At 39.9% G+C, this 27208-nt stretch overlaps 1 protein-coding gene across 1 annotated transcript in view; it reads right to left on the reverse strand.

The window, feature by feature from the left end:
- LOC126263364 (dynein axonemal heavy chain 10) overlaps positions 1 to 27208 on the reverse strand; it is a 1742213-nt gene that overhangs the window by 32186 nt on the left and 1682819 nt on the right. Inside the window, exons 78-79 of the mRNA XM_049960456.1 lie at positions 15821 to 16003; positions 8798 to 8950 (exon numbers count right to left, since the gene is read on the reverse strand). Coding sequence (XP_049816413.1) covers positions 8798 to 8950; positions 15821 to 16003 — 336 coding nt within the window. The remainder of the gene's footprint in view (positions 1 to 8797; positions 8951 to 15820; positions 16004 to 27208) is intronic.

A 27208-nucleotide genomic window follows, 5' to 3' on the forward strand; every position in this document is an offset into this window, starting at 1 on the left:
CCATTGGTGCCTTCCGTACTAGTCCCATCCCCAGCCTGTGTGCTGAGGCAGGGGAACTGCCGCCCGCCATCCAGCGGAAACTCCTCATGGTGCGACGGGTGTGTCAATTCCTTGCCTGTCCTACCTCCCCTGCGTACCCTACCATTGCCCGACCGCCTATGGAATGTCTCTTTTCCAGTCATCCCAGGGCAACGAGACCATTTGGGATTCGTGCCAAGCATTAGCTTGAGTCCCTTGGTGTGGAGCGTGTGGCCCCCCAACGACTGGGTTTTACTCGTCTCCCTCCCTGGTTGCTCCAGAGGCCAGGCGTCCTTTTAGACTTGTCGGAGTCCCGGAGGAGCTGCACTTCTGCGTTTGTTTTTACCTCCTTATTTTCCGATATTTTACACCAGCATCCGGACCATGTACCAGTATTTACGGATGGCTCTAACCAGGGGGACTCTGTTGGTTGTGCTGTTGTTTTCCCTGATCGAGTCATCAAGTTACGGCTTCCTGCGGCGTTTACCATCTTTGATGCCGAATTGTTTGCGATCCTGCGGGCATTGGAGCAGATGGGATGTGTTCCCAGTCGTAAGTTCCTCATCTGTTCTGACTCCCTGAGTGCCCTTCAGACCATTCAACACTTGTACCCAGCGGATAAGGTCGTCCAGAACATCCATGATGCCCTACTCCACCTGCAACGGCAGGGGAAGGTGGTTTCTTTCTGCTGGGTGCCGGGGCACGTGGGTATTAGGGGAAACTAACTGGCGGATGTGGCTGCCAAAGATGCATGTTCCTTCCCTCGTGTTGTTGAATTTGCTGTCCCCCTCCATGCTGTTACCACCCTCCTGCGTTTTTGTGTTATGCGTCAATGGGAAGAGGAGTGGCTGGCAGTCGGTGACAATAAGCTGCGTCTGGTCAAGGCCACCATGCGGCCATGGCGTACGTCCTACCAGTCATGCAGGCGGGATGAGGTTCTCCTCACTCGCCTCCGCATCGGGCACAGTCCCTTCACACATGGTTTTTTACTCCGGCGGGAGGATCCCCCAATCTGCAGTGCTTGTGGCGTCCAGGTTACTGTCCGCCACATTTTACTTGACTGTCTTTTATTCTCTGACCAGAGGGCGGTGGTTTCTTTGCCACCGGATTTGCCCTCTATTTTGCAAGATGACGCAACGTCTGTGGTTAAGGTTTTACGGTTTTTTGTCCTGTCCAATTTGTTGCCTCGGATTTTAGGGAGAGGGTTTTAATGTGCTGCTGGATGACTGGCTCACCCAGATTTTAGGTAAGAGGTCCGCCAGTCATGAATACCTCCTTGTTTCCCTTCGGTTTCTGTCCTCCCTTCCTTGTGTTTCCTTTCCTTTTTTAGTGCATTCCTTCTCCTCTTGTTTTGCCTCTGTATGTGAGGATTTGGAACTGCGTCAGGTCTGTGTCTTTTAGCTGTTCCCCTTGTTCGCTGTCCGTCTTAGTCCCTTCACTGCATGTGTTCCTGTTTTTATGCGTTTGGGCGCTGATGACCCCACTGTTTAGCGCCCGTAAACATCAAACACACACACACACTCACTCAACAGACACCAAGAAAAACACGTCAATTGTGCATTGCCTCTGTGTAATGGGCACTTCACACCTATACATATAGGCCCAAAATGGTACTGCAGTGACATAGAATTGACTAAAAATGCTCGTAATGCGCTGAAAAGAACTTTTAAATGGGCATGAAAAGTTATGTAAAACTGGAAAAGACAGAAAATTCAGTAAAACATTTCTAATAACATTTATACTCTTTTAAGATACAGATCATAAGGTGCGCAATTTCTGCAAACGATGAGGGGGGGAAAAAATGCAAAGGAACAAGTTCATGTTAACCTATATTATGTGTATTTATTTGTTGTTTGTATGTGACAAAGCAAATAAATATGTTGAACTTTGTAATTAAATGGTCAAAACATTAGCAACCTGTAGAAATCATTTAATAATAGCAGGGAGAAGAAAGAAGCCAGTGGAAAAAGCCTCCTATCAGAGCACAAAAAAGATGAATATGTTCCTCTTTAAAAGACTCTGGCAGAGAAGTGGGGAGCCAGCTGCCAGAAAGGAGACAGTGATCATGGGAGAGAGACAGTATCAGTGAAAGGGAAAGAGAGGGGGACAGAGATAATATATGCGGGAACCAAACAGAGACAAGATGTTGATGATCAGTGAGATAAAGTGGCAGTAAAAGAGAGAGAGGGAGAGAGAGAGAGAGAGAGAGAGAGAGAGAGGGAGAGTGAGTGAGTGAGTGAGAGAGAGAGAGAGAGAGATAGATAGATAGAAACAGTGGGAGCAAAATAGAGAGCAGACAGTGGAAATGAAAAATACAGATGAGGGGGGTGCCGACATAGTCTTGGTGGGTCGCACCCTCCCAGACCAAGGTATAGGGGAAGGCGCATTTTGGTCCAAAATTTTAACACATGGGCGTAAGGGAAAAGATAAGTTGGACGCTACATAATTTTTTAGAGACTGTGGCAGTGGGGAAGAAAGACAAAAGGAGTGAGTGAGGAGACAGTGGCAGTGGGATATACTGTAAATTAATGGGAGATAAAGGAGACAGTGGGCAAGAGATATATACAAGCAGTGACAGTGAGAGGGAGATGCTGAATATGAAGGCTTAACAATAAAGAAAGACTGCTTAAAAGAGTTTAGAATGTTCCATGTTAAAAGAACACAAATATGTTCACAGGCCAACAACTTTGTGAGACAGGTGGAATGAGGACTGAGGCAGCTGGTTCCCCACTTTTTTGTCAATTTCTTAAAAAAGAGGAAAGTAGTTGCCATTTTTGTACTCTGGCAAGAGGGTTTTTCTTCTATGTAACATACTGTACATAAAAGGAGAAGAAATCTACTACTGTACAATTTCACTATTGGCTATAGATTGCTAGAAACAATAACTACCATAAACTAATCATCTATAGTGACCTAAAGTGGAATAACTATATTCAAGAAATTGTAGGAAAAGTAAATGCCAGAAGAATCTTGAGAAAAATGTAGTTCATACATAAGAAGAGACAATTACAAAACAGTTGTTCAACCAGTTCTTGAGTATTGCTCTTTATTCTTAGACCAATACTTCTTTGGATTAGAAGAAGAGATAGGTAAGATCCAATGAACAGTGGTTCATTTGTTCATGAGATCATTTGGTCAGCACAGGTATGTTACAGATATGCTCAACAGGTGCTGTACATCACAAAGAGGTTTATATTGAAATTCTGAGAGAGTACATTTCTGGTAGAGTTGGCCAGAATATTTCTTCCTCCCACATCTGTTTCCCAAAATAGCAACACTGATAAAACCAGAGGTATTACAGCAAGTACAGAGGTTTAACACAATCATTCTTCCCACACGCCATTCAAGAATGAAATGGGGAAGGTGGCCCGTGTGGTACAGAGTGTCAGAGAACAAATTAATGCATAACTGCAACAAAATGCAATGCTTATAGTTTCTGACATGGAAGTCTTGCAAAAAGAAAAATCTCCATGGTCTTCAACACTGAAATGCACAGGTTTGTTTACATGATTTACCTCTACTCTATTATGAGATTCCATATTTTGTGGCAACTCTATGCCCTCACTTTTTTTTTTTTTTTTTTTTTTTTTTTAAAGCCCTCTGTGAATTCTACATCTGTCATCCCTGTGCACTGATAAGTCAGAAGAAAGTGCAACACAGTAGATGGATAAATGATTTGTATCTGAATAACACTTTCTTAAGCATTGTATAGTAAGGTGTGAACTATTGGCTGGTTTCATTTTCAATAGGCTTGAAGAAAATAAATAAATCTGAGCTGAAATGTTTCCTTGTAGCACACTCCTTCTGTTCTATACAAGAATTCGGCACAGTAATGAGAAATCTTCTTGGTAGTATGTAATTTATTTGTATACTCTCTCTCAGTTTTTTTTTTTTAAATTTTCCTAAATCTATATTTTTGTGTAACTTTTCTAATAATTTTGTAAACTATGTACTGACCCATTTCATGACCAAGTAGCTTCAGCACATAATGGGTATTTGAACTTGATAAATAAATAGAGAGGGTGGGTGTGATGGGGGGAGTTATTCTGGTTTTTTGGATACTGCAGCCTGGTTTCCTTTCCTGTCTTTACTGGCGGTGCAGCTGTAATACCCCTAAATGTATTGTGTGTGTATATTATTTCCAAATTTGGTGGTGTTGTATAAATACAGAAGGATATGTTACATGTATTAACATCTAACATTTATCTGTATGTATGCACGCACATGCCTTGTATATAAAATGACTTGTCCAACATCTAATGTGCCAGCAGTTTAAGAAGACCCTTAAAAATACAAATCAATACTTACCAGAGTATACAATAACACTGCACAAAATGTGACTACTGGCAAAACTACCAAGAGAATATACCACTTATAATCGGCTTCAGAAAATTTAAGATATTCACTACTTGACCATATGGCACTAATAAAATGTTATTTTTACAGAATTCCTGTTTAGAAACAGTATCATCTGTGTTCTGTTACTTTTAACTTAGAATAACCTTACTGCATTTAGGATTTTTAGTTATAAAATACTGTGTAAACTGTCTTTAAATATTTTGAATTATTGTTAACCATTTTTTATTTCTCCAGTTCCCACTGATAGTGACTACTGAAACAAAAAGAGAAAGTAACACAGTTGATAAACTGCAGAATTGAGCTAAAAACCAGACAGCACAGCATTATTATATTTTACAGTATGATGCTGATTTATGCAAAAATCAAGTAGTTATTGAACAAACAGTTACATTAAATCCGTTATTATACATTCTTGTGGCCAAGATAGACACAAAGCCCACGCCTACTACAGTAGTACAAGTTTATATGCCAACTAGCTCCGCAGATGACAAAGAAATTGATGAAATGTATGATGAGATAAAATAAATTATTCAGATAGTGAAGGGAGACGAAAATTTAATAGTCATCGGTGACTGGAATTCGGGAGTAGGAAAAGGGAGAGAAGGAAACATAGTAGGTGAATATGGATTGGGGCTAAGAAATGAAAGAGGAAGCCGCCTGGTAGAATTTTGCGCAGAACATAACTTAATCATAGCTAACACTTGGTTCAAGAATCATGAAAGAAGGTTGTATACATGGAAGAACCCAGGAGATACTAAACGGTATCAGATATATTATATAATGGTAAGATAGAGATTTAGGAACCAGGTTTTAAATTGTAAGACATTTCCAGGGGCAGATTTGGACTCTGACCACAATCTATTGGTTATGAGCTGTAGATTAAAACTGAAGAAACTGCAAAAAGGTGGGAATTTAAGGAGATGGGACCTGGATAAACTGACTAAACCAGATGTTGTACAGAGTTTCAGGGAGAGCATAAGGGAACAATTAACAGGAATGGGGGATAGAAATACAGTAGAAGAAGAATGGGTAGCTTTGAGGGATGCAATAGTAAAGGCAGCAGAGGACCAAATAGGTAACAAGACGAGGGCTAGTAGAAACGCTTGGTTAACAGAAGAAATATTGAATTTAATTGTTGAAAGGAGAAAATACAAAAATGCAGTAAATGAAGTAGGCAAAAAGGAATACAAACGTCTCAAAAATGAGTTCGACAGGAAGTGCAAAATGGCTAAGCAGGCATGGCTAGAGGACAAATGTAAGGATGTAGAGGCTTATCTCACTAGGGGTAAGATAGATACTGCCTACAGGAAAATGAAAGAGACCTTTGGAGAAAGGAGAACCACTTGCATGAATATCAAGAGCTTTGATGGAAACCCAGTTCTAAGCAAAAAAGGGAAAGCAGAAAGGTGGAAGGAGTATATAGAGGGTCTATACAAGGGTGATGTACTTGAGGACAATATTATGGAAATGGAAGAGGATGTAGATGAAGATGAAATGGGAGATATGATACTGCATGAAAAGTTTGACAGAGCACTGAAAGACCTGAGTCGAAACAAGACCCCCGAAGTAGACAACATTCCATTAGAACTACTGACAGCCTTGTGAGAGCCAGTCCTGACAAAACTCTACCATATGGTGAGCGAGATGTATGAGACAGGCGAAATACCCTCAGACTTCAAGAAGAATATAATAATTCCAATCCCAAAGAAAGCAGGTGTTGACAGATGTGACAATTACCGGACTATCAGTTTAATAAATCACAGCTGCAAAATACTAACGCAAATTCTTTACAGACGAATGGAAAAACTGATAGAAGCCGACCTCGGGGAAGGTAAGTTTGGATTCCGTAGAAATGTTGGAATGCGTGAGGCAATACTGACCCTATGACTTATCTTAGAAGAAAGATTCAGGAAAGGCAAACCTACATTTATAGCATTTGTAGACTTAGAGAAAGCTTTTGACAATGTTGACTGGAATACTCTCTTTCAAATTCTGGAGGTGGCAGGGGTAAAATACAGGGAGCGAAAGACTATTTACAATTTGTACAGAAAGCAGATGGCAATCATACGAGTTGAGGGGTATGAAAGGGAAGCAGTGGCTGGGAAGGGAGTGAGACAGGGTTGTAGCCTATCCACGATGTTATTCAATCTGTATATTGAGCAAGCAATAAAGGAAACAAAGGAAAAGTTCGGAGTAGGTATTAAAATCCATGGAGAAGAAATAAAAACTTTGAGGTTCGTCGATGACATTGTAATTCTGTCAGAGACAGCAAAGGACTTGGAAGAGCAGTTGAATGGAATGGACAGTGTCTTGAAAGGAGGGTATAAGATGAACATCAACAAAAGCAAAATGATGATAATGGAATGTAGTCGAATTAAGTCGGGTGATGCTGAGGGAATTATTTTAGGAAATGAGGCACTTAAAGTAGTAAAGGAGTTTTGCTATTTGGGGAGCAGAAGAACTGATGATGGTCAAAGTAGAGAGGATATAAAATGTAGACTGGCAATAGCAATTTGTTAACATCGAGTATAGATTTAAATGTCAGGAAGTCGTTTCTGAAAGTATTTGTATGGAGTGTAGCCATGTATGGAAGTGAAACATGGACGATAAATAGTTTAGACAAGAAGAGAATAGAAGCTTTCGAAATGTGGTGCTACAGAAGAATGCTGAAGATTAGATGGGTAGATCACATAACTAATGAGGAGGTATTGAATAGAATGGGGGAGAAGAGGAGCTTGTGGCACAACTTGACTAGAAGAAGGAATCGGTTGGTAGGACAGGTCCTGAGACATCGAGGGATCACCAATTTAGTATTGGAGGGCAGCGTGGAGGGTAATAATCGTAGAGGGAGACCAAGAGATGAATACACTAAGCAGATTCAGAAGGATGTAAGCTGCAGTAGGTACTGCGAGATGAAGAAGCTTGCACAGGATAGAGTAGCATGGAGAGCTGCATCAAAACAGTCTCAGGACTGAAGACCACAACAACAAACAACATTATACATCCCAGTTTAAATATTGATTGTTTTATTTCACTATTATGTTTAGTCCCTGCTATGAAATATGTATATCTCTGTATCCAAGAATGTGGCTTATTTATCATGTCACTTCTAGGATTGTCATCATATTTGATCTTCTTTCCTACATTTCTAAATGTTTTGTGAACGTATGTAAATTCATGATCTTCAAATATTTATTATCAGCACTAGTTGTTAAGGTCATGTATTTCTCTTAGAATCACTTATGAATCATTTTTATCTTTGCAATCTTGTTAAGGAGTTACATGTGGCAAAGTGTATGATAAACGATGTGTCACGTAGCTTACATAATTGAGCTGTTGAGTAGAAGTTACGCACATGAACAGAAACTGGAACATCGGAGCCCAGCTTATGAGTTTTGGTTTTTCTTTAGAATACACAACCACACAAAGATATATTGACTAGGTTGAAGATTTATCATATGAAGCAGATTATATCAACAAGGAAGAAAGCAGGAGAAGGGAGGAGGACAAGGGAAAAGGCAAGAAATGGAGGAACAGAAAGGGGACATGATAGGAATACAGCACTAATGAGAGGTTGCTTTTGTTTTAAACATAGCAGTAGTATGTTGCTCACATTGAAGTACAAGGTCATATGATTAGGATACACCCCTCAGTGTCACCTGATAAATGGAAAACTTATTTTTAAAAACAAATTGAAAACATTTTCCAGTGAAAACTATTTCTATTCTACATTCAAACATGTATGGTGAAATGAATAGCATAAATACTTTTGCAAACTTAAGTAGTTTTCTTTAATATAAATATAATTACATTATCATATGTGGATCTTGTAACTGACTAAAACTAAAGTTAAAATAGTTGACACTGTTGACTGCCCAAGTTAAAAGTAGTTCTTTTATCTTCCTACCAATGAAACAGGCTCTAATAGAAACAAGAAATAAGATGTAAAGAATTTCATGTGATGGGACCTTTGCCTTTTGTTGAGAAGTGCTCTACCAACTGAGCTATCTAAGCACAACTCACGACTTCCCTTCACAGTTTTAGTTTCACAAGTAACTCTCATCTACCTTTCAAACTTCATAGAATTTTTCCTGTGTACCTTGCAGGACTATTGCAGCTGAAAAAACAGATATTACAGAGAAATGGATTGGCCACATATGTGAAGTTTACAAATTAGGGGAAAGGTACTGGTGCAAAAAAAGCTGTGAGAGTGAGTCATAAGGTGCATCTGCATAGCTCAACTGGTAGAGCTCTGGGTTGCAAACAGCAAAGGTCCTAGGTTCAAGTCCTGGTCCGACAGGCAGTTTTGATCTACCAGTGGTTTCAAATTGGTGCACTATCTGCTGCAGTGTCAAAATTCATTCTGATTACATCAGATGGCTATAAATAAATAAAAGGATATAAATTTAGGCAATATTACCTGTTGTTTTAGTCTATGTAGCTCTATAGGACGAACTTCCAGCAGTGGTAACTCTTCCACAAGAACCTTTGGTAGAGGTCTAGCCAAACAGCGATTCTTCATATCCCAGTGGGCTCCTTCAAGGTAAAGACCCTCTATCAACCAGCTATTATCCTGCAAGTATAGAGAGGAGCTCTAATCACAGTGAATTTCGGCTGTATCTTTCACTTTACTGGATATGAGAATATTTCAAAGGGTTTTTAATGAGGTCACTCGGACTTTTGGAGGACACTGGTGACCTTTAAATAAAATGAAGAATTCAGTCTTGGCATAATTTCGGTTTATATTAACAAACTATTTAAATAAATCAAAATGAGACATAACCCATGAATTCTTCAGTATATTCAATTAGTTTTGACGGGGTCTAGAACAGAAAGATTTGTAAATTAAAACAGTGTAGATAACAGATGAAACTCGGTAGTTCAGAATTATATCATAAGAAGTACACTACAAGGAGAATTCTCCTGAGTAGGTGTTATATTAACAATAAATTAATAGTAAAATTAGAATGGTTTTAAAAACAAAAGATAATTCTCAAAATAATACAAATTTATGTTCGTATATATTCTCATCCTTGTGAAGTAGCTTAACATTCCTACATTGAGTTATAAAAATGTTAAATAAAAATAAATTACATTACATGGTAATAATGAGTGATTTTCTTACAATAGAAAGGGAATAAGTTCAAATGCAACATTTCTCTAGCCTGTTTAGCCTCTGGTACTTGAAACAGAAATACTAACAATACACCCTGGAGTTCTTGCAGAGGAACAAAATGTACATCTCATGTACATTCTTCACGAACAAACAGCAGATGAACATGGAAGAATCAACTGGAATAATGGCATTGATTGTGTTCCATATATAACCTCACTCCTACTTTCCAAACTTCAAAGAGGTACTGGTAGGTGTAAAGCTGTGAGGGAAAGTCATTAACCTTTCCTGGATGGCTCCTTCAGTAGAGTATTTGCCTGCAAAAGGCAAAGGTTCTGAGTTTGAGTCCCAGTCTGGCAAACAGATTTAATCTGCAAAGAAATTTCCAATCAGTGCACACACTGTTGCAGAGTGAAAAATCAACATCATCATCATCATCATTTAAGACTGATTATGCCTCTCAGCATTCAGTCTGGAGCATAGTCCCCCTTATAAAATTCCTCCATGATCCTCTATTCAGTGCTAACATTGGTGCCTCTTCTGATGTTAAGCCTATTACTTCAAAATCATTCTTAACCGAATCCAGGTACCTTCTCCTTGGTCTACGCCTCCTACCCTCTACTGCTGAACCCATGAGTCTCCTGGGCAACCTTGCTTCTCCCATGCATGTAACATGACCCCACCATCTAAGCCTGTTCGCCCTGACTGCTACATCTATAGAGTTCATTCCCAGTTTTTCTTTGATTTCCTCATTGTGGACGATTTCCTCATTGTGGACACCCTCCTGCCATTGTTCCCATCTACTAGTACCTGCAATCATCCTAGTTACTTTCATATCCATAACCTCAACCTTGTTGATAAGGTAACCTGAATCCACCCAGCTTTCACTCCCATACAACAAAGTTGGTCGAAAGATTGAACGGTGCACAGATAAGTTAGACTTGGTACTGACTTCCTTCTTGCAGAAGAGAGTAGATTGTAGCTGAGCGCTCATTGCATTAGCTTTGCTACACCTCGCTTCCAGTTCTTTCACTATGTTGCCATCCTGTGAGAATATGCATCCTAAGTACTTGAAACTGTCCACCTGTTCTAATTTTGTTCCTCCTATTTGGCACTTAATCCATTTATATCTCTTTCCCACTGAAATTACTTTCATTTTGGAGATGCTAATCTTCATACCATAGTCCTTACATTTATGATCTAGCTCTGAAATATTACTTTGCAAACTTTCAATCGAATCTGCATATGCGAGACTGCTTATTTTGTGTTCACATATCTTAATCTCACCCAGCCAGTCTATTGTTTTCAACATATGATCCATAAATAATATGAACAACAGTGGAGACAGGTTGCAGCCTTGTCTTACCCCTGAAACTACTCTGAACCATGAACTCAATTTACCGTCAACTCTAACTGCTGCCTGACTATCCATGTAAAGACCTTTAATTGCTTTCAAAAGTTTGCCTCCTATTCCATAATCTCGTAGAACAGACAATAACTTCCTCCTAGGAACCCGATCATATGCCTTTTCTAGATCTATAAAGCATAGATACAATTCCCTGTTCCACTCATAACACTTCTCCATTACTTGCCGTAAGCTAAAGATCTGGTCCTGACAACCTCTAAGAGGCCTAAACCCGCACTGATTTTCATGCAATTGGTACTCAACTAATACTCGCACTTTCGTTTCAACAATACCTGAGAAGATTTTACCCACAATGCTGATTAAAGAGATACCTCTGTAGTTGTTACAGTCTTTTCTGTTTCCATGTTTTAAGATTGGTGTGATTACTGCTTTTGTCCATGTGATGGAACCTGTCCCGACTCCCACACCATTTCAATTATCCTTGTGTAGCCATTTAGGACCTGACATACCACTGTATTTGCTGAGTTCCGACTTAATTTCATCCACCCCAGCTGCTTTATTGCACTACAATCTATTGACCATTTTCTCCACTTCCTCAAATGTGATCCTATTTCAATCATCATTCCTATCCCATTCTACCTCGAAATCTGAAACATTACTGATCGCATTTTCACCTACATTGAGCAAGTCTTCAAAATATTCCCTCCATCTGCCCAAGGCATCCACAGGATTCACCAGCAGTTTTCCTGACCTGTCCAAAATACTTGTCATTTCCTTCTTACCTCCCTTTCGAAGACTGCTAATTACACTCCAGAATGGTTTTCCAGCAGCTTGACCCATAGTCTCCCACCTGTTCCCCGAGTCTTCCCAAGATTTCTTCTTGGATGCTGCAATTATCTGTTTGGCTTTGTTTCTTTCTTCAACATAACTTTCTCTGTCTACCTGAGTTCTAGTATGTAGCCATTTTTGATACGCCTTCTTTTTCCTTTTACAGGCTGCCTTGACTGTGTCATTCCACCAAGCTGTTTGCTTCATCCTACTTTTACACACTACTGTTCCAAGACATTCTTTAGCCACTTCTAGTACTGTGTCCCTGTACCTTATCCATTCCTTTTCCAGTGACTGTAATTGACTACATTCAACTAACTGGTACCTTTCTGAGATCGCTTTTATGTACTTGTGCCTGATTTCCTTATCCTGAAGTTTCTCCACTCTTATCCTCCTACATATGGACCTGACCTCCTGCACTTTCGGCCTCACAATCCCAATTTCACTGCAGATTAAATAATGATCAGTGTCATCAAAGAATCCCCTGAATACACGTGTGTCCCTCACAGAGCCTTCCTGAATTCCTGATCTGTTATTATATAGTCAATGACAGATCTGGTTCCCCTGCCTTCCCAAGTATACCGGTGAATGTTCTTATGTTTAAAAAAGGAGTTTGTGATTACTAAGCCCATACTGGCACAGAAATCCAAGAGTTGTTTCCCGTTCCTGTTGGCCTCCATATCCTCTCCAAATTTACCCATAACCTTTTCATACCCTTCTGTTCGATTTGCAATCCTGGCGTTAAAATCACCCATGAGCAGAACACTGTCCTTGTCCTTTACTCTAACAACTACATCACTGAGTGCTCATAAAAACTATCCATCTTATCTTGATCTGTCCCTTCACAATGCAAATATACTGACACAATCCTAATTTTCTTGCTAGACACTGTCAAATCTATCCACATCAGTCATTCGTTTACATACCTTATTGCAACTACGCTGGGTTCCATTTCTTTCCTGATGTAAATCCCTACACCCCATTGTGCTATTCCTGCTTTGACTCCTGACAGGTAGACCTTGTATTCTCCCACTTCCTCTTCTTTCTCACCCCTTACCCGAATGTCACTAACAGCTAAAACGTCCAGCCCCATCTTACTTGCAGCCTCTGCCAGCTCTACCTTCTTCCCAGAGTAGCCGCCATTGATATTAATAGCTCCCCATCTCATTACCATTTGTTTGCCAAGTCGTATCTTAGGAGTCCCTGGTTTGTCAGTTAGAGGTGGGACTCTGTCACCTCCAAAGGTCCGAGGCATTTTGCTCTGATTGTTGCCAGCATCATATTTAATGTACCAGGGAAGCAGGTTGCTAGCCTTACTTGCCCCGAGTCCCTTTGGGTTTTACCCCTAACGGCTGAGGGACTAACCGGTGGATTTGGTAGTCTTTGCCATATGAGCACAAAGGTGATCATGACTCAGAATATGTCCGAGATGCCCAGCCTTATTCCAAAGTAACTGGTATCCCGACTGTCAGGACCACTTACTTGGCCACTCATACGTTGCCCATGGCTCATGAACTAGGACATGACTACAGGAACCCACACCATGAAAAATCATTCCAGAAATTTAGTAAGGGCACACACAATGTGTATAGAGACATGCAGTAACTGTTGGAAAGTTATAAATTATCATTCAAATCACAGTTGTGATTTGATGTAAGTGATTACCATTTGAAGTCATTATGACAAACTGGTAATGGCTTAGATTAACTCAGAAGTATGATTGTAATGACTGATCAGTTAAAACAAATTTACAGTTACAAGCAATGAAGAATTAAATATGAAAAATGACAGGGTTACTAATACAGGGTCGTTATAACTAAACTTTTGCAACCTGAGAGGGCCCCCATGAAAAACAAGTGATCATAGGACAGTGAAACGTAGTGGAAACATTTGTAAGGATATGTGGAAGAGAAGTTAAGGAATAAACCATTGAAAGAAACACATTTAAATTTCTACATGAGAGGGTGAAATTTGTTAATTGCATACCATGTTCACATTCCAGGTTACAAATATTGCTCAGTGTGATGACCGTCTGCCTTCACAATAGCCTGGAGCCACACCACAGATACCATTTCACAACTTTTCACAGCACTTTTTGAATGGTCGACCATGGAATGTTCAGCTGTTGTGACACAGCTCATTCACTGCTTAAAGATTACACATTGTGTCCAGTATTCTCAGCCATGGCAATAATAACTTCAACAATTTGGGTTGCAATTGGCTCTTGGCCTCTCCCAGGACCAGTTTCAAAATCGCCAATTAATATGAACTTCTGAATAATGTTTGTAAACCCTGGTGCGGCAGTACTACTGCTGTTGTTTCGCTGTAACAGGTTTATGTGTAAAGCCCTGCTCACCTTGTCCAGACCCAAGTTGACTGACTGCAACTATAAAGCAACTCATGTCTGTGTTTCAAGCCTACTTTTCTGTATCATTACTGGTGCCTAACAGTGAGACTTGACACTAACACTGCTAAACATGCAAACCTTGCAATGCACAGTCTGAACATTATTTCTGCAAGGTTGGGTACCTATAAGGTAAATAGTTTTCTGTCTACATTGGCTCAAGTAATGAAAGTTTAATTATAACCACCATGTATGCTATTAGAAGCCATCAGAGATGACACAGGTATCAAATATATGATGAAATAATGCTTTACTGCGTAGTAGTACGTACAGTAACAGTTTCCTGAAAATTTGCTTCAATAAGGAGGACCAAAAACTTTGATAATAGAATTACAATATACACCATCTATGTGGATGTATTTTATATTTAGTATGAGATTAATTCCAAAGTACTGGCTGGAAGTGAGTGGTAGATGTGCAAGATATTGCTGCTGGTTTCCAGTAATGCATGTAGTTGGATGACATGATTTATTTGATGAGAGGTCATGACACTTCAGAACTGGAATTTGACTAATTTTGTGTGAATAGTTGTAAGCTTTTCTGCATTTGAGGGGTCATGATCTACTATCTATTGTACTTCATGTTCCTGCATGTGAAAATTAAGTAATAAAATAAAAGTTTCCTCAAGTGAAAGGTACTGAAAATTATTTAAGTAAAAGTATCTTTAAAAACAGAAAAGCAATGTGTTTCAAAGAGTATGAAATGTTGATTTTCAATACAAAGAAAAATATATGAAATTTAAAGAAATGCTACAGAATAAAATGACAGCATCAACAGCACTGGCATATAAAAAAGAAAACAACTTCTATTTTAAATTGCAGGTCAGAATTGTCCCTTATAAAACCAGCAAGTAAAAATAAAATTGTTGATAAATCAGCATTTTGATAAGCACACACAATTACCAAGTTTCTGCAGAGTAGATAGCCAAACAGACTTCATAACTTTCTCACATTGTATCATATTTGGATGTAAACCTAAGACTTACATAAAGCTCTGTTTAAGACCTCTGGCATTCCTCCTTTACCAGATATCTATGTTACGGAAGCCTTTATATTCTATAAAATAAATGTAATGGGTAAGGATTGGGAGGAAAAAAAAGCTGTATTGTTCATGATCACTTTACGAGATGGAGCAAAAACATACATATGATCCAGATAAACACACCCTTGTGGCATAAATGACATAATGGGGTTTACTCCACTGAAGAATATTCAAATGTCTGAAGCATATTATATAAATATTTAAATGTACGAAATGTATTATTTGTAATTTCACATATGTATGCATAGAAACCATTTTAAACTGTATAAACTGACTTGTTTGATGCTTATGCATAAACTGATTTGTAGACAATAGGACCAACAAAAATGTTATACAACACAATATAATAAATCTAGTCGTTTCAAGTTAATAATTTTGTTTGTCACACTGAACTGTTCTCATTAAACCCTTTCTTTCATAATATGCTTTTTATGTTGGTTTTGGACAATTAATCCTTGTCTTTTTATCTTCATTATCTAGCTACACATTGTTGATGTTTACATATTGTACTATGCAAATATAAATTGAACACGTGGTTGATGAATCAATCTTTTGTATCAGCTTCTATGTGTTGGCATTCAGTCTACTGCACTTAAATGAAGGTGGAGGTGGGGGCGGGGGGAAGGTTCCCAGTTATATAAATGTATATAATAAGTAGCTGAAGCAATAATGTTACTTTATATAAACTTACTGGGAGATCTTCAATCTGCTTAATAGCCAGCCTTGAAGCATAATCAGATACTGATGTTGCTAAAGCAGATCTGTCTAGTGGCCAACGATTCTTGCGGCATGTTGTTTGCACCAGTGCTGTGAGGTATGATTCTGGTATATGCAGCCCTGACAGCCACATTATTTTCAGGTCACTGTAACTTGCCTGGAATTAATAGAAAAGTTGTAGTATTTGCATTTTATAATTTAAAATAAAACCTGAAGAATGCAGTATCAAGTATTAAGCTTAAATGTGTATCAAATACAGACACTCACTTGATTGATGATCAATAAAAATAATTAAGCAGAACACTTTTTTTACTGCAAATAAAAATTCATACATTAATTTCTGAGAGTTTATCATATAAGTCGTCCTAACCGCCGTCTGCTTCATGTCTGCTGTGCAGCGAGCTACCTTAATTTGAGTATTAACTGTATTTTTCTTACTTGTCACTTCTTCTTCCGTGTGTTTTTGCTTTTAGGAAGCTTTAATTGTCGAGTGCTATTAATAGTGTTCCATAGATTTCGTGTTTGTTTTAAATACAGTCAGAGAGAGTCCCTTTAGTCAACCATAGTGCCAATAGTGCTAGTGTTTGTTTTCAATATAGTCCAGAGACAGGTAGTGCTATTTTCATTGCTTTCTACAAGAAGTGGCTAGCAATCACAGTTTAGTCAATAATCAGCCGCCTTTAGTGAATTAGCAGTCTAGTTAAAAGTTGATTAACTCTCTTCAGTAAATAGATTCCTTAGGATGGATAGGATGTGTGACTACTGTGTACGGACGCCGGAGGAGCTGGTCACTGTTCGCGAACAGCTGAACGTGTTGATGGCCGCGGTCAGCCGTCTTCAGGCTGCTGCCTCGGAGTGTAGCGGCAGTGGGGAGTCTGGTGCGTCACAAGGTACACCCCAGGTGTTACATGTTTCACCCACTGTCCCTGCTGTTGAGACATCTTCGCGGGTACCGGGCGCGGTTGGGCCACCCTCTCCCCAAGGGGAGTGGCGGGTCCAGCGGCGTTCGCGGCGCACGAGGCGGAGGGTAAATGTGGAGGCTGGCCGTGTGGCATCGCCCGCTCTGCCTGTGAGTGGACATGTGGCTGCTCCTTCAGCAAGGTCTGAGCAGGCACACGGGGGGACGGGTTTATTAGTTATTGGGAGCTCCAACGTTAGGCGGGTGATGGAGCCCCTTAGGGAAATAGCGGAAAGGTCGGGGAAGAAAGCCAGTGTTCACTCTGTCTGCTTGCCGGGTGGTCTCATCCGAGATGTGGTGGAGGCCCTACCGGCGGCGATAGAGAGCACTGGGTGCACCCAACTGCAAATTGTTGCTCATGTCGGCACCAATGACTCCTGCCGTCTGGGTTCAGCGGTCATCCTCAGTTCGTACAGGCGGTTGGCAGAATTGGTGAAGGTGGAAAGCCTCGCTCGCGCGGTGGAATCAGAGCTAACTATTTGTAGTATCGTTCCCAGAACCGATCGCGGTCCTCTGGTTTGGAGCCGAGTGGAAGGCTTAAACCAGAGGCTCAGACGATTCTGCGGAGATCTGGGGTGCAAATTTCTCAACCTCCGCTATCGGGTGGAGAAATGTAGGGTCCCCCTGAATAGGTCAGGCGTGCACTACACGCCGGAAGCGGCTACAAGGGTAGCGGAGTACGTGTGGAGTGCACATGGGGGTTTTTTAGGTTAGAGAATTCCCTCCCTAGGCCCGACATGACGCCTCCTGGGACGCGGCAAGGTAGGAGTAGGGAAAATGCAACAGGGAATACCAATATTAATGTGCTAATAGTAAACTGCAGGAGTGTCTATAGAAAGGTCCCAGAACTGCTCTCATTAAGAAACGGTCACAACGCCCATATAGTACTAGGGACAGAAAGTTGGCTGAAACCAGATGTAAACAGTAATGAAATCCTAAACTCAGATTGGAGTGTATACCGCAGAGACAGGCTGGACAGTGAAGGGGGAGGCGTGTTTATAGCAATAAGAAGTGCAATAGTATCGAAGGAAATTGATGGAGATCCGATATGTGAAATAATTTGGGTGAAGGTCACGGTTAAAGCAGGCTCAGACATGGTAATTGGGTGTCTCTATAGGCCCCCTGGCTCAGCAGCTGTTGTGGCTGAGCACCTGAAGGATAATTTGGAAAATATTTCGAGTAGATTTCCCCACCATGTTATAGTTCTGGGTGGAGATTTTAATTTGCCGGATATAGACTGGGAGGCTCAAACGTTCATAACAGGTGGCAGGGACAAAGAATCCAGTGAAATTTTTTTAAGTGCTTTATCTGAAAACTACCTTGAGCAGTTAAACAGAGAACCGACTCGTGGCGATAACATATTAGACCTTCTGGTGACAAGCAGACCCGAACTATTTGAAATAGTTAACGCAGAACACGGAATCAGCGATCATAAAGCGGTTACGGCATCGATGATTTCAGCCGTAAATAGAAATATTAAAAAAGGTAGGAAGATTTTTCTGTTTAGCAAAAGTGACAAAAAGCAGATTACAGAGTACCTGACGGCTCAACACAAAAGTTTTGTCTCAAGTATAGATAGTGTTGAGGATCAGTGGACAAAGTTCAAAACCATCGTACAGTATGTGTTAGATGAGTATGTGCCAAGCAAGATCGTAAGAGATGGAAAAGAGCCACCTTGGTACAACAACCGAGTTAGAAAACTGCTGCGGAAGCAAAGGGAACTTCACAGCAAACATAAACATAGTCTAAGCCTTGCAGACAAACAAAAATTACGCGAAGCGAAATGTAGTGTGAGGAGGGCTATGCGAGAGGCGTTCAATGACTTCGAAAGTAAAGTTCTATCTACTGACTTGGCAGATAATCCTAAGAAATTTTGGTCTTATGTCAAAGCGGTAGGTGGATCAAAACAAAATGTCCAGACACTCTGTGACCAAAATGGTACTGAAACAGAGGATGACAGACTAAAGGCCGAAATACTAAATGTCTTTTTCCAAAGTAGTTTCACAGAGGAAGAGTGCACTGTAGTTCCTTCTCTAGATTGTCGCACAAATGACAAAATGGTAGATATCGAAATAGACAACAGAGGGATAGAGAAACAATTAAAATCAAGAGGAAAGGCCGCTGGACCTGATGGGATACCAGTTCGATTTTACACAGAGTACGCGAAGGAACTTGCCCCCCTTCTTGCAGCGGTGTACCGTAGGTCTCTAGAAGAGCGTAGCATTCCAAAGGATTGGAAAAAGGCACAGGTCATCCCCGTTTTCAAGAAGGGACGTCGAACAGATGTGCAGATCTCTAACGTCGATCAGTTGTAGAATTTTGGAGCACCTATTATGTTCGAGTATAATGACTTTTCTGGAGACTAGAAATCTACTCTGTAGGAATCAGCATGGGTTTCGAAAAAGACGGTCGTGCGAAACCCAGCTCGCGCTATTCATCCACGAGACTCAGAGGGCCATTGACACGGGTTCACAGGTAGATGCTGTGTTTCTTGACTTCCGCAAGGCGTTTGATACGGTTCCCCACAGTCGTTTAATGAACAAAGTAAGAGCATATGGACTATCAGACCAATTGTGTGATTGGATTGAAGAGTTCCTAGATAACAGAACGCAGCATGTCATTCTCAATGGAGAGACGTCTTCCGAAGTAAGAGTGATTTCAGGTGTGCCGCAGGGTAGTGTCATAGGACCGTTGCTATACACAATATACATAAATGACCTTGTGGATGACATCGGAAGTTCACTGAGGCTTTTTGCAGATGATGCTGTGGTGTATCAAGAGGTTGTAACAATGGAAAATTGTACTGAAATGCAGGAGGATCTGCAGCGAATTGACGCATGGTGCAGGGAATGGCAATTGAATCTCAATGTAGACAAGTGTAATGTGCTGCAGATACATAGAAAGATAGATCCCTTATCATTTAGCTACAAAATAGCAGGTCAGCAACTGGAAGCAGTTAATGCCATAAATTATCTGGGAGTACGCATTAGGAGTGATTTAAAATGGAATGATCATATAAAGTTGATCGTCGGTAAAGCAGATGCCAGACTGAGATTCATTGGAAGAATCCTAAGGAAATGCAATCCGAAAACAAAGGAAGTAGGTTACAGTACGCTTGTTTGCTCACTGCTTGAATACTGCTCAGCAGTGTGGGATCCGTACCAGATAGGGTTGATAGAAGAGATAGAGAAGATCCAACGGAGAGCAGCGCGCTTCGTTACAGGATCATTTAGTAGTCGCGAAAGCATTACGGAGATGATAGATAAACTCCAGTGGAAGACTCTGCGGGAGAGACACTCAGTAGCTCGATACGGGCTTTTGTTAAAGTTTCGAGAACATACCTTCACCGAAGAGTCAAGCAGTATATTGCTCCCTCCTACGTATATCTTGCGAAGAGACCATGAGGATAAAATCAGAGAGATTAGAGCCCACACAGAAGCATACCGACAATCCTTCTTTCCACGAACGATACGAGACTGGAATAGAAGGGAGAACCGATAGAGGTACTCAGGGTACCCTCCGCCACACACCGTCAGGTGGCTTGCGGAGTATGGATGTAGATGTAGATGTAGGTGTAAGTAAGAAATTTAAATATTCATCTATACAACGTTGTATGTATGCAGCAAACATTCTATTAATCACCAAGCACCACACTTTATATTACTAATGTTTGTACATTGAAAATTAATAAATTTCTTTAGCTCATTCTTTACTGTAACTGACACGTATCCATGGTTGGACTCTGGAGGGGGTGGAACGGGCTCACAGTTTGTGATGAATACAACGTTTGATTACTCTCACTTTTAATGAGATACAAATGACCAAGACTTTATTATTCATCACAATAAAATATATAAGTAATATATTAATAACAATAATTTGTTTGATAAGTACCTATACATTGCTTTAGCGTAGCTCTACAAACAACACAGTCACAGGTTAGGGAGAACTTAAATATAAAAGATTACATTCTAGCAGCTTAGTCATACAGAATTAGTATGGGAATAGGAGGAGCTTTTGCATATATAAAAGCAGAACACAAATTCAGAAACACTGAAACGAGTAGATTTTGTAGTAATCAGCACACAAAAGTGCATGCTTCTGAATTAATACTGAAAAAAGTTCCCTTTTAATTGTAACTATATACAGACCCCCACAGGGAAATTTTGAACTTTTTATGAGGAATCAGGATTCCTTACTATGATTTCTGCCAGAAAACAATAAGCTGTTAGTAGTTTGTGGAAATTTCACTGCAAATTTTCTAAAGGATTCTGATAGGAAAATAGTCTGGAAACATTATTTTGATGTTCCATTTTGATCTAGTAATTAACTTTCCAACATGTGGATAAAGTTAGTAGGACTTTGACTGATAATGTTCTAGATGAAGGCAAGAAAGTAACTGTATACACTATGCAAATCCTCTCTCTGATCATGATGCACAGTTAGTTACGGTAAATAAGGTAGTGTCTTACAGGATAGATTCTACTCAGTGAAAACCAAATGTTTTTCTAGAAGTTTACAAGTGGTAAGCTGAAATAAAATTTACACCGAATGAACTGTTGACATAAAAATTAATGTATTCCATGATAAATTCATGCCATTGTTTGGAAATAGCTTTCCTCATAAACTAATCAGAAAGGAAATTAAGCAGCCATGTAAAACAAAAATTGATAACTAGAGTAATTAAAGTACCTAGTGAAAGCACAAGGGAAATGTATATGTTGACCAGAACAAGTAGAGATCCAGCAGTAGTTGCACACTACAAAGACTACTCATAATTACTAAGGAAAGATATAAGTGGGCACGCTACAAATGAATAGCCACAGGCAGCAGGTATTGCCAGTCTGGCAATTGGGTTCCAGCACTCAGGAGACAGTGGCCATATGTGTGTGAGTTGTGCTTGTGTGAATGTGTGAAAGTTTTCTATTTCAGAAGAACCTTGTCCCAGAGCTTTATATTATAGTGTGCCTGCTTGCAACTCAGTGTCTGCTGTATATGGTGAGTAGCAATGCATCATTTGCATGTTGTTGTTGTTGTTGTTGTTGTGGTCTTCAGTCCTGAGACTGGTTTGATGCAGCTCTCCATTCTACCCTATCCTGTGCAAGTTTCTTCATCTCCCAGTACCTACTGCAATCTACATCCTTCTGAATCTGCTTAGTGTATTCATCTCTTGGTCTCCCTCTACGATTTTTACCCTCCACGCTGCCCTCCAATGCTAAATTTGTGATCCCTTGATGCCTCAGAACATGTCCTACCAACCGGTCCCTTCTTCTCGTCAAGTTGTGCCACAAACTCCTCTTCTCCCCAATTCTATTCAATACCTCCTCATTAGTTATGTGATCTACCCATCTAATCTTCAGCATTCTTCTGTAGCACCACATTTCAAAAGCTTCTATTCTCTTCCTGTCCAAACTATTTATCGTCCATGTTTCACTTCCATACATGGCTACACTCCATACAAATACTTTGAGAAACGACTTCCTGACACTTAAATCTATACTCGATGTTAACAAATTTCTGTTCTTCAGAAATGCTTTCCTTGCCATTACCAGTCTACATTTTATATCTTCTCAACTTCGACCATCATCAGTTACTTTGCTCCCCAAATAGCAAAACTCCTTTACTACTTTAAGTGTCTCATTTCCTAATCTAATCCCTTCAGCATCACCCGACTTAATTCGACTACATTCCATTATCCTCGTTTTGCTTTTGTTGATGTTCACCTTATATCCTCCTTTCAAGATACTGTCCATTCTGTTCAACTGCTCTTCCAAGTCCTTTGCTGTCTCTGACAAAATTACAATGTCATCGGCGAACCTCAAAGTTTTTATTTCTTCTCCATGGATTTTAATACCTACTCCAAATTTTTCTTTTGTTTCCTTTACTGCTTGCTCAATATACAGATTGAGTAACATTGGGGATAGGCTACAACCCTGTCTCACTCCCTTCCTAACCACTGCTTCCCTTTTATGTCCCTCGACTCTTATAACTGCCATCTGGTTTCTGTACAAATTGTAAATAGCCTTTCGCTCCCTGTATTTTACCCCTGCCACCTCCAGAATTTGAAAGAGAGTATTCTAGTCAACATTGTCAAAACCTTTCTCTAAGTCTACAAATGCTAGAAACGTAGGTTTGCCTTTCCTTAATCTTTCTTCTAAGGTAAGTCGTAAGGTCAGTATTGCCTCACGCGTTCCAACATTTCTACGGAATCCAAACTGATCTTCCCCAATGTCGGCTTCTACCAGTCTTTCCATTCGTCTGTAAAGAATTCGTGTTAGTATTTTGCAGCTGTGACTTATTAAACTGATAGTTCGGTAATTGTCACATCTGTCAACACCTGCTTTCTTTGGGATTGGAATTATTATATTCTTCTTGAAGTCTGAGGGTATTTCGCCTGTCTCATACATCTTGCTCACCATATGGTAGAGTTTTGTCAGCACTGGATCTCCCAAGGCCGTCAGTAGTTCTAATGGAATGTTGTCTACTCCCGGGGCCTTGTTTTGGCTCAGGTCTTCCAGTGCTCTGTCAAACTCTTCACGCAGTATTGTATCTCCCATTTCATCTTCAACTACATTCTCTTGCATTTCTATAATATTGTCCTCAAGTACATCGCCCTTGTATGGACCCTCTATATACTCCTTCCATCTTTCTGCTTTCCCTTCTTTGGTTAGAAATGGGTTTCCATCTGAGCTCTTGAGATTCATACAAGTGGTTCTCTTTTCTCCAAAGGTCTCTTTGATTTTCCTGTAGGCAGTATCTATCTTACCCCTAGTGAGATAAGCCTCTACATCCTTACATTTGTCCTCTAGCCATCCCTGCTTAGCCATTTTGCACTTCCTGTCAATCTCATTTTTGAGATGTTTGTATTCCTTTTTGCCTGCTTCATTTACTGCATTTTTATATTTTGTCCTTCATCAATTAAATTCAATACTTCTTCTGTTACCCAAGGATTTCTACTAGCCCTCGTCTTTTTACCTACTTGATCCTCTGCTGCCTTCACTACTTCATCCCTCACAGCTACCCATTCTTCTTCTACTGTATTGCTATCCCCCATTCCTGTCAATTGTTCCCTTATGCACTCCCTGAAACTCTGTACAACCTCTGGTTTAGTCAGTTTATCCAGGTCCCATCTCCTTAAATTCCCACCTTTTTGCAGTTTCTTCAATTTTAATCTACAGTTCGTAACCAATAGATTGTGGTCAGAGTCCACATCTGCCCCTGGAAATGTCTTACAATTTAAAACCCAGTTCCTAAATCTCTGTCTTACCATTATATAATCTATCTGAAACCTGTCAGTATCTCCAGGCTTCTTCCATGTATACAACCTTCTTTTATGATTCTTGAACCAAGTGTTAGCTATGATTAAGTTTTGCTCTGTGCAAAATTCTACCAGGTGGCTTCCTCTTTCATTTCTTAGCCCCAATCCGTATTCACCTACTATGTTTCCTTCTCTCCCTTTTCCTACACTCGAATTCCAGTCCCCCATGACTATTAAATTTTTGTCTCCCTTCACTATCTGAATAATTTCTTTTATCTCATCATACATTTCATCAAGTTCTTCATCATCTGCAGAGCTAGTTGGCATATAAACTTGTACTACTGTAGTAGGTGTGGGCTTCGTGTCTATCTTGGCCACAATAATGAGTTCACTATGCTGTTTGTAGTAGCTTACCCACAAGCCTATTTTTTTTATTCATTATTAAACATACTCCTGCATTACCTCTATTTGATTTTGTATTTATAACCCTGTATTCACCTGACCAAAAGTCTTGTTCCTCCTGCCACCGAACTTCACTAATTCCCACTATATCTAACTTTAACCTATCCATTTCCCTTTTTAAATTTTCTAACCTACCTGCTCGATTAAGGGATCTGACATTCCACGCTCCGATCCGTAGAACGCCAGTTTTCTTTCTCCTGATAACAACATCCTCTTGAGTAGTCCCCGCCAGGAGATCCGAATGGGGGATATTTTACCTCCGGATTATTTTACCCAAGAGGACGCCATCATCATTTAACTATACAGTAAAGCTGCATGCCCTCGGGAAAAATTTCGGCTGTAGTTTCCCCTTGCTTTCAGCCGTTCGCAGTACCAGCACAGCAAGGCTGTTTTGGTTATTGTTACAAGGCCAGATCAGTCAATCATCCAGACTGTTGCCCCTGCAACTACTGAAAAGGCTGCTGCCCCTCTTCATGAACCACACGTTTGTCTGGCCTCTCAACAGATACTCCTCAGTTGTGGTTGCACATACGGTACGGCCATCTGTATCACTGAGGCACGCAAGCCTCGCCACCAATGGCAAGGTCCATGGTTCATGGGAGGATCATTTGCATACTGTTGTTAATAAACCCATGTTTTGCAATTCCAAACAAACTAAAATTACTTATAAATGGTATACACATCAATCACCATAAACTTGATGAGGCTAAATGTAGCATATTCTTGATCATCCAGTTGGATAATACACTGAGGCAGTGCCAGGATATAAGTAAGTTAACCTGCATGCTTTCACTTAGTAATCTGTATCATTGTATTGACATACATGCAGGTTTACTTTCATACCTTGCATACTTTCACCCAGGACCGTCCTATGGAATAATCTTCTGAGGGATTACAGCTATATTCAAAAACCTGCTTGCTATACAGAAGTAAAGTTAATAACTGCACATCTTGCAGTAGTCTCTTCAAGGATCTAGGGATTCTTTTAGTTAGATGCTAACACATATTCTCCTTAATGGTATTTACAGCTAAAAACATTAATGAGCTGAGGATAAGTGGCGCAGTTCATACCCACCAGAAGTAAAAATAATTTTCATGTAGACTAGAGTTTTGAAAGTAGTTCTGTAGTCTGGTAAGACAGTGTTCAACAGGCTGCCAGTAGTTATCAGATAGTAAACTGAAAATTGGCAACTATTCAAAAATAAAATAAAAAATACCTCATTAGTCCTTCTTACAATTTATCATTATATTTGGACTTAGAGATGTAAATTATGCTTGACTTTAATATTTATATTAGGCAGGCCATGATTTTTCCACAACAGAATGGGTGATCACAATTTGCAGACATGAAACTTCCTATAGGAGACGAGGTACTGATGGAATTAAAGCTATGAGGATGAGTCGTGAGTCATGCATGGGTAGCTCTAATGGTAGAGCATTTCCCTGAAAGAGGCAAAGGTCCTGAGTTCGAATCTCGCTCCAGCACACAGTTTTGATCTGCCAGGAAGTTTCATCGTCTATGTGGCTAGTAGCAGTCTATTCTTTTCATATTGTTATTCCATACTGTACTTTTCCCTGTTCAAAATTACATGATCAAATGTTTGTTTGTTTGCAGGTACATGTCTGCAGTCCTGGTACACACTGAAATTCCCAGTCCAAAGGAACATAGCATACTGCTAGAGGAGCCAAAACAAAATAGTTGCAACCTATTCATAAAGTGGAGTATTGTGTGGTAATTTATTTTCTACATTTGAAGTGAACAATGGAAGTGAATGACAACAGTGCATCATCATATGACACACTTTCAGTGTGGTGAAAAAAATCTGAATGATGATAAGTTTCAAACCATCTCCCTATCAAGAAGCAGGAATTGCAAGATAAGTGGAGGCTCTCGTAATTGAGGAGCAGTGCATCATTATCGAGGCAGTACTGGAAAAGTGACTATCACTCGTGGATCAGTTGTCAGAATTTGCCATGATAGTTTTAATATGACAAAGATTGCCCCTACTGGAATGCACGACAGTTCATTTCAGTTCAAAACTCTGATCAAACGAAGGCAGCAGCAGAAATGTTGCGGCTATCTCAGAAATGCAAACTTATACAACCAAAATCTCTGCTAAGTCATACACTACTAGAAAAAAAAAGTGTCGCAATGGAATGTGGATATATACAGGAGGAGTAACACCATCACTGAATTTCGTTGCCTCATTCGATTTTTTCTAGGTGTTAAGTAAAACTTCATGGCTAGCTCCAGTAGATAGCTGACAATGTCTGCGAAAAGTTACATAAACACGTTGTTTGAATTATGTGACAAAAACAAAAGAAGAGTTACATACAAAGTGATTTTAATTTAAGAGACCTAGACTCAAATTGTGTGAACAGTACTTCAGATCAAATGATGGACATGGTGGGGTTGCCATCTTCATAAAACAACACATTTAATACAGCCCACTTCCTACCCCAAAGGAAATAGGAAGAGACAAGATATTTGAATGTGCAGCCATAAAGCTTACAGATCTAAATCTAATTGTAGCTACAATTTCCCATCCCCGCTCCAGTAGTATTAATGATTTTCTGTTACAAATGGACTTGCTTCTATCCGAAAGAAGTCAGTGGGACATAATTATATGTGGTGACTTTAATATAGACTTTCTCACCCACAAAAGAAACAAGGAGACATTGAT

This window comes from Schistocerca nitens, chromosome 6 (assembly GCF_023898315.1).
Source record: "Schistocerca nitens isolate TAMUIC-IGC-003100 chromosome 6, iqSchNite1.1, whole genome shotgun sequence".
Lineage (NCBI taxonomy): Eukaryota > Metazoa > Arthropoda > Insecta > Orthoptera > Acrididae > Schistocerca > Schistocerca nitens.